The 7,966-nt window shown below is 37.9% G+C and overlaps 1 protein-coding gene across 1 annotated transcript in view; it reads left to right on the forward strand.

Annotated features, from left to right (window-relative positions):
- The window catches only part of gabrr2a (gamma-aminobutyric acid type A receptor subunit rho2a), a 127,428-nt gene extending 125,335 nt beyond the window's left edge, over positions 1–2,093 (forward strand). Inside the window, exon 9 of the mRNA XM_020919049.2 lies at positions 1,758–2,093. Coding sequence (XP_020774708.2) covers positions 1,758–2,093 — 336 coding nt within the window. The remainder of the gene's footprint in view (positions 1–1,757) is intronic.
- The last annotated feature ends 5,873 nt before the right edge of the window (positions 2,094–7,966 follow it).

Raw genomic sequence — 7,966 nt, forward strand, 5'->3', positions numbered from 1 at the left:
TCGGTTCCTGGTCTCTAATTTTATAAAATAAATTTCCCCCAAAAAGGGCGACTTATAGTCCGGTTGGACTTGTATATGTTTTTTCTTCTTCATTACGAATTTTTTGGCTGGTGCAACTTATACTCCGGAGGGACTTATAGTCCGAAAAATACGGATTTTGGCTATTCCAGGGGTGAAATTGTCCAAATGATTCTAGTGAAGGTGCGTGGAGTTTAAAAACACCGTGGAGCACTTCGTGTATTACTACATGACATCACAAGGTGGAATAGAGTGTTTTCAGTTTGAGAATATGCAGGATCTGTGTGTTAAACATGAGTGAACGAAACAAAACACAACTCCAGGTCTGTTTGTGATGAGGAAACAACATTATAACATAAATCAGAGAACAGTGTAATATGGGCCCTTTAACAAATAATAGACCAATAATAATAGATAGATGATTGATAATATACTTTTGCATATTTGGCTAATTCGCACCCAAATATTTGTAATGCAGTATTTACGAGCGCTGTCACACTCTTCAGATTTGAGTCACGCCTGCTGGTGTGTTACTGATTATCATATGATCTTGAGAAATATTACTTTCCAAAATGACACAGTAACAGTCAAAGTCACCTCCATCCTCGTGGCCATGTATCACACTGAGATTAACATCGTGTAAAAGCATTTTCCTACACATGACAAAGAATAACTGTGAGTCAGATCAGGTTCAATGAGGGATCCCTATCATCAATCACACATACTAGTACATGCTGGGGTTATATGCTTTTTCAGGACGCTAAATTGACTTGCATGAATTTGTTGGACACCAGTTCTAACATTAATCATCTCCACTATGTGCCTAACTTTAAACAGATTTTAACCCATATCTGAACTTTAAATTATGTTGTTGATCTAATAATAAAGAATTTATGTCATGCAGACCTGGTTTTAGTTCTGGTTTAGTCCTGGTTAAATTCTGTTATAGTCATGGTTTAGTCCTGGTTTTAGTTCTGGTTTAGAGGCATGGGAAATACGAGAGAAGGCGGTGTATGGGTGGGTTCCCGTGGGTTTAGGGACCCCTGATATAGGCCACTGAAGAAATTATTTGGCTTTCCAGGTGCTAAAAGATCCAAACCAGGTCTCTAGGACTCATATCTAAACATGGACAACATAAATTCCACTGAATTCTAAACAAGAAATTATCCACAGGAAGACAAATAAGTGGATAAAATTAACTCTAAATCAGACAAACCCACAAACTGAAAAGCTGAAGTACAACCTGAAGTAATTTGCGTACCACAATTTGAGAAAAACTGAGCAAGTCAAAGTAACTCTAATCAATATATTGATAATTTTCAGTGACATCACACTGGGGGTGTACTACATGTATCTCTAAAGGTGGAATGTTCAGCTTTTTCCATGGCGCCACAATGCACAGATTAGCAAACACAGACAAAAAATGTTTTAAGATAGCCTGAAAACAAAATGAATTAGGTTGTGACTGTACTTTTACATGTGTAAGACTAGTTTAAGCACACAAATAATTTCACCTGTTGTAGTCCCAACCACGTCCGCTCTTTCTGATCAGACTGTGTTAAAATAAAGGTCAAATTAAGCCTAACTTGGGTCACAGAGCTTCTACCAGAGTAGTGCTTTCAGGTAGCACCACACCCCCATTGAGAATTGATGACATCAGCTTTAAAGTATCCATTGCTACTAACTCCAAAACTCCACTCTCCAAACTTATAACATTTTTCTCTCCTGTCTTTTCACAGTCTTTACCGTGCACATGTGGAATCTCCCAGACCAGGACCATGACCATGCTGGATGGGACCTACAGCGAGGCAGACACCAACAGCCTGGCGGGCTACACGGAGGAACCCATGAGTCCGGACATGGAGCAGGAAGAGATGCACGAAGTCCCCGAGAAACCTGAACACATGGTGGTGCATTTGTCCGTTAGTAGCGAATCCACCAACACCAAGAAGAAGAAGAGCATGCGAGCGCTAAACATCATACAAAACACGCACGCCATCGACAAGTATTCGCGGATGATTTTCCCCGGGTCTTACATCTTCTTCAATCTTATTTATTGGTCGGTTTACTGCTGAAAGGACCCAAAATGTACTGGACAGCAAAGAGAGCTGCCGAACAAACAGGTGTAGCAGATCAAGGCTTTCAAAATCAAGCTCAAAACGTGACAGACGGTTTATTTTTCCAGCGACTTGAATGTTTTCTGCTGTAAAGTACATGTACATTTGTTCGATCTTTCTCAGCTCTTGGTCGCCTGCTCCTTTCTGCTCTTTTTACTCGTCATCGCTATGGTTACAGGCGAGGTGAACACAGGGGAGGAGACGTGGGGGTACAAAGGGGTCTCTTCACTCAGGCTCCAGGATCTTAGGGGCCCAGAATTGAACATTCATCCTTTTAATTTATATTCGAGGGGGGGCCCATGTGAAGCATCTTGCCCCAGGCCCCCCAAATTTCTGTGGACGGGCCTGCGTGTACCATCTGACCATGTGTAAGAAACGTGTGATTTTTATTTTTATTTATTTGTGAAAATCTGCTCAAGCTTTCAAAGAAGATAACTTATTTATATTCTTACAATCAAAGGTTTATGGAAATGTATTATTATTTATGTTGACAACACAAGTCTGTAAATGCTAGCATGCTAACATGCTCACAGTATATCTAGTATGTGTACGTTCACCACTTTTATATTTTTGTCACTATAACTTGAACAGTTAGAAAATACACACATATTTTATTTATTTATTGATGGGTCATAATATTTTGGGAATAGTTCAAGTAGAATAAAGTGTTTTACATTTAGATAATCTTCATGTCACATAGCTTCCCTCTGATTGGTCAGGAGTGAATGGTGTCAGCATTAAAACATGTTATTAAAAAAAAAATGTCCCCTCTTAAACTGTTCCCATGGGCCTTAGAGCTGCGGTTTCCTGAGCTGCTGGAATAAGCAAAAATCAATCAGGAAACCCAATTTGCCATTTTTATATCAACATTAGAAGTCAGTATTTCCCATGACCCAACCTTCTTCCTTAACCCTACAAAGATGACTGTCACTCCCCAGTTGAGCCAGAGCCGAATTTGCGTCAAAATTCGATATGCTCATGCCCAGAACACTTGTCACTATGGCAACACAACATCTTAAGTGCTATCCATTTTTATTATTCATTATATATGTTTACATGTCAACATTCCGATTGTTAAAAATCTCAAGCAAACAGATGAGTGCAGAGAAAACTGATTTGAGAGTAATTTTTTTAATGTTTTTGTGATTACAGCGATACAGGATTTTATGAAACTTTCTTTGGATACACTGTGTAACTTTACTGGTGGGGAGTCCGTTAAATGCTTTTCTCCATGGAGATGTTATCGTCTCATCTGAAACCTTTATATCTTCATGGAGACCAAACCAGACTAAGGCTATGTTCAGACCGCAGGGCTTAATGCTCAATTCCGATTTTTTTGTGAAATCTGATGTTTTTGCGAGGTTGTTCACATTTCCAATTAAATGCGACTTGTCTGTGACTTCAGTGTGAACGGTAAATGGCCCGAAAGTGTCCCGCATGTGCACTGGAGGACACGATGACGTCAACCCCATGCGTCAACCGCAGCGAGCGTGCTCTGTGTTTACGGAAGTTGTCCAAATATGGTCGCGAGCATTGAGCACCTGGCGATTTTACAGTTCCGGTTTCCGCCTGCTTCAGCGCAGAATAGTGACGTTTGTCGCTTGTTAATGACGTGTAGGTCGGATGGATGAGCTTTGGCTGTTCAGACTGAAGTCGCATGTCAAAAGATCGGATATGTATCGGATTCAGGACCACATATCCAAGTGGCCTGGGTCACATTTGAAAAATTCGGATCTGTGCCGTTCAGACTGTCATTAAAAGATCAGATACAGGTCACATAGAAGCCAAAAAATCGGATTTGGGTCACTTCAGGCTGCAGTCTGAACGCAGCCTAAGTTGCTGGTCCGATCTGTGGAGAGGCGACCCCACTCACAGTCAATACCAGTATTTATTGCTATTTTTGAGCTATAAAACCACCTGTAATTGAATAAATTTAAGGTAGAGCTGCTTAATGTCATAGTGCGGAACATTTCAGACAGAGCAATGACATATCCATAGAAACAAGCAGGTGACGGACCCACAACCAAAAAGTTACACAATGCACCTTTCAACTGACAGATCACATTTTAGGTTTAACATTCATTTTAAATTAACGACACGATTGACGCAAATTCTGCAAAAATGACTCAAATTGGGGGGTGAAAGTTGTTCTTGTTATTCTGCCTGATGACATCATCAACGCGAGACAGGCCGTTAAAAGCGTTTGCATTTCAGGCAGCTTACTGAAACACAATCATTACAACGTTGTGGCTTTGGGCTTTATAGATCTTTTGCAGAACTTTTATATGAACAAAGCAACGAAATGCACTAAAACAGGAGTGAGGGAGGATTCATAGGGGCTATTACAGAGGAAGATATTTGAATCATTAGGGAGTTGGAACAGCGAGCACTATCCGTATATTTGTGAATAAATTAAAGAGAAGATTTGGTTGATTTCGGCAGGATGTATGATCTGTACTTTTACATTGTGGTCTGGCGAAGTAACTCTTGTGGGTTTGATGGAGAATAGAAATGTCCATGATTGTCTTTGAGTGTTAATAAAGATATGGTTCCTTTTGCAAACTGGTATCACGTTTTATCATTATGGTGGATGGATAATGGAAGGTTACGGACAACTATGTATGTACTACTCAACAGCCCCATTCACATTGAAGCTACAGATTTCACTTTTTTTTTTTTCCATAGACTTTAAAGGCACCATGGAGAATAACCAGCCATGTAACCAACAGAAATCAACTGATATGTTTTTTGTTTTTGTTTTTCTTTCTTGGCAGACGGCAATACAGATTTGACAAATCCAGAGCAAGCAATGGCCAATAAGCTTTGCCGATACTTTTTAGGCCGATATGTAGGGCTGATTTTGATTATTTTCTATTATTACTACAAACTCACCTACAGTCCTTTTTTTATCACAAACCTTTAAGAAAGCTATAGTCATATTTAGTGCAGTTATCTCTTCGTATTAAAGTGTTAAAATAAAGCTTTGTGTGTATATTTTAGGCAGCAGATCAACCAAAACTAAATATTGTTCTGTTATGGAGATTTAAGGATGATAGCTCATACTTTAGAAATATCTAAATATCTACTCTAGCTAAATATCAACTCGACATATCGGTCAGTCTCTAGTGACCAATGTCCAGAGTAGGGCTGGGTATCATTAAAGGTTGTATGGAGGATTTTTTTTAGTTTCAAACTGTCAGTGAAAGATTAAAATACCATTACAGAGACGCAGCAGCTTTGTAATTATGATGACCAAAAAAAAAAAGAACGAAAATCTATCAACTGTGGACATAGTAAGGCCAGATAAACATCAGCCAATAGAAAACGAGGCTCCCTCATTTTCTATTGGCTATTAGGTTGTCAATCAAACTCCCTGTAACTGACTCGTTGGAGCGCGGGGATTACATGGTTTACGCAGCGGTTCTTAGAGGCTTTTTCGAACTGTCGCTTCCTCGCATTTCGCACAAAGTTTGTCGCGACAGCGGACGAGAATCCACGACCGGTTCGCCGCAAAAGAAAGTCCGTTTTTGAGGTCGCTGAAAGAAGAAGTGAAGAGGAAAAGGAGCAAAGCCAAACTGAGGTGATTCTTGGAGATCTCGTCCAGCGATGGCGCGACCGAAGCAGACGAACCGTCTAAAAACTGACGCGTCGGTTGCTGAATTATTTCTAGACAGGTCACTTCAACAGTAATTCTGAATGCGCACAAGGACTGTCGCTGTATTTCTCTTCCCTTAAAAAAATCCTCTATACAACCTTTAAGAAGTTGCCAATACAATACATACCTGAATACATCGGTCATGATACGATACATATCTCGATACAGTGAACCTTTGATTCGATACGATATATTTCAATTCAATTCGATGCAGTTCAATAAAAAAATAAAGGCAAAATTATGGCTATGATACTAAAAGTCTTTGTTAAACCACTTTTTGTGCAAATTTTACATGAAACACAAACATTTTAATCATCAAAACAGTGAAAATGTCAAATGTGTCGCATAAACAATTTTCCTTTCACTAAACAAGCAAAACTGTAGCTCTGTAACAAAATAATTTAGTAAAATATAACAAAAAATTGTCTTGGTGATATATCGATACTGTATCATCACATTAAGCAATACGATATAGCAATATTTTGATATTTTTGCACACCGCTAGTCCAGAGTGCAATTATTTTTAGTTTAGTTTAGTTCCAAAGCAGTTAAAAAAGTTTCAGAAATGTGCATTATATGTCTTATGTTATTATGTTATATTATTTGTAAGCACATAGCTGATTATTACCCTATGTGGACCTGTCAAACTCAATATGGGCATTTAAATTCACTATAAGCAACATGGAAAGATGCAATTCTACATAAAATAATAATAAAAAGCTCTGATGATACTTTTTAGGCTGATATGTAGGGATGATTTTGATTATTTTCCCCAAATTATGTCTTACTACAAACTCATCCACAGCCCTTTGTTTTATTGCAAACCTTTAAGAAAGCTGTAATCATGTTTAGTGCAGTTATCTTTTCGTATTAAAGTGTTAATATGAAGCTTTGCGTGTATTTTTTAGGCAACAGGTCAACCAAAACAAAATATTCACTTGTGCTGGAGATTTAAGGACAATAGCTGATATGATCAAAAAGTTAAATATCAAGTCAATTTATCGGTCTATCTCTAGCGACCAATGTCCAGAGTAGGGCTGGATATCATTAAGAAGTTGCAGATACGATACATACCTCGATACAGTGAACCTTTGATTCGATATGATATATTTCAAATTGATTTGACATGGTTCAATAAAAAATAAAGGCAAAATTATGGCTGTGATATTAAAAGTCTTTGTTAAACCACTTCTTGTGCAAAGTTCATATGAAACACAAACATTTTAATCATCAAAAAAGTGAAAATGTCAAATGTGTTACATAAACGAGTTTCCTTCCACTAAATAAACAAACCAAACTGTAGAGCTCTTGGTGATAAATCGATACAGCTGCCCATGATATCGATACTGTATCATCACATTAAGCAATACGATATAGCGATATTTTGATATTCTTGCACACCGCTAGTCCAGAGTGCAATTATTTTAGTTTAGTTTAGTTCCAAAACTACAACTAACTAGATCAATACCCAAATAAATCTTAAAGCAGTTAAAAAAGTTTCAGAAATGTGCATTATATGTCTTATGTTATTATGTTACATTATTTGTAAGCACATAGCTGATTATTACCCTATGTGGACCTTTCAAACTCAATATGGCATTTTAAATTCACTACAACATGGAAAGATGCAATTCTACATAAAATAATAATAAAAAATATAATAAAATTCTACAATTTTGAAAAGTGCCTAATATGAAAAATCCATAAAAACACCCTTATTGACCATAAAGTGTTTGAAGCCAAAGATAACTGCTTTGCTTTGGTCTTGTTACCATCAACTTGCATCATATAAATCTAAGCACTGCGTATTCCCTTATAACTATCTGTCCAGTCCACAGCACTACTACATCTCATACAGTGCAAATTGCTTCATAAATAACATTTTTATGAACCTTTGAGGAGGGTGCATGTCTGTCACCTGCTTGTTTCTGTGAAGATTGCTCTGCCTGAAATGTTCCACACTATGACATTAAACAGCTCTACCTTACTTTTATTCAATTACAGGTGGTTTTATAGATCAAAAATACCTAGAAAAACAGACATGCTGAGTGTGAGTGGGGTTGCCTCTCCATAGACCTGACCTGTCTCCATAGATCTGACCCGAAGCAATAACATCTCCATGGAGAAAAGCATTTGACAGCCCCTCCACCGGAAAAGTTACACAATGTACTATTAA

The sequence above is a fragment of the Boleophthalmus pectinirostris genome, unplaced genomic scaffold, assembly GCF_026225935.1.
Source record: "Boleophthalmus pectinirostris isolate CB_2022bp ecotype Guang Dong unplaced genomic scaffold, ASM2622593v1 HiC_scaffold_10, whole genome shotgun sequence".
Lineage (NCBI taxonomy): Eukaryota > Metazoa > Chordata > Actinopteri > Gobiiformes > Gobiidae > Boleophthalmus > Boleophthalmus pectinirostris.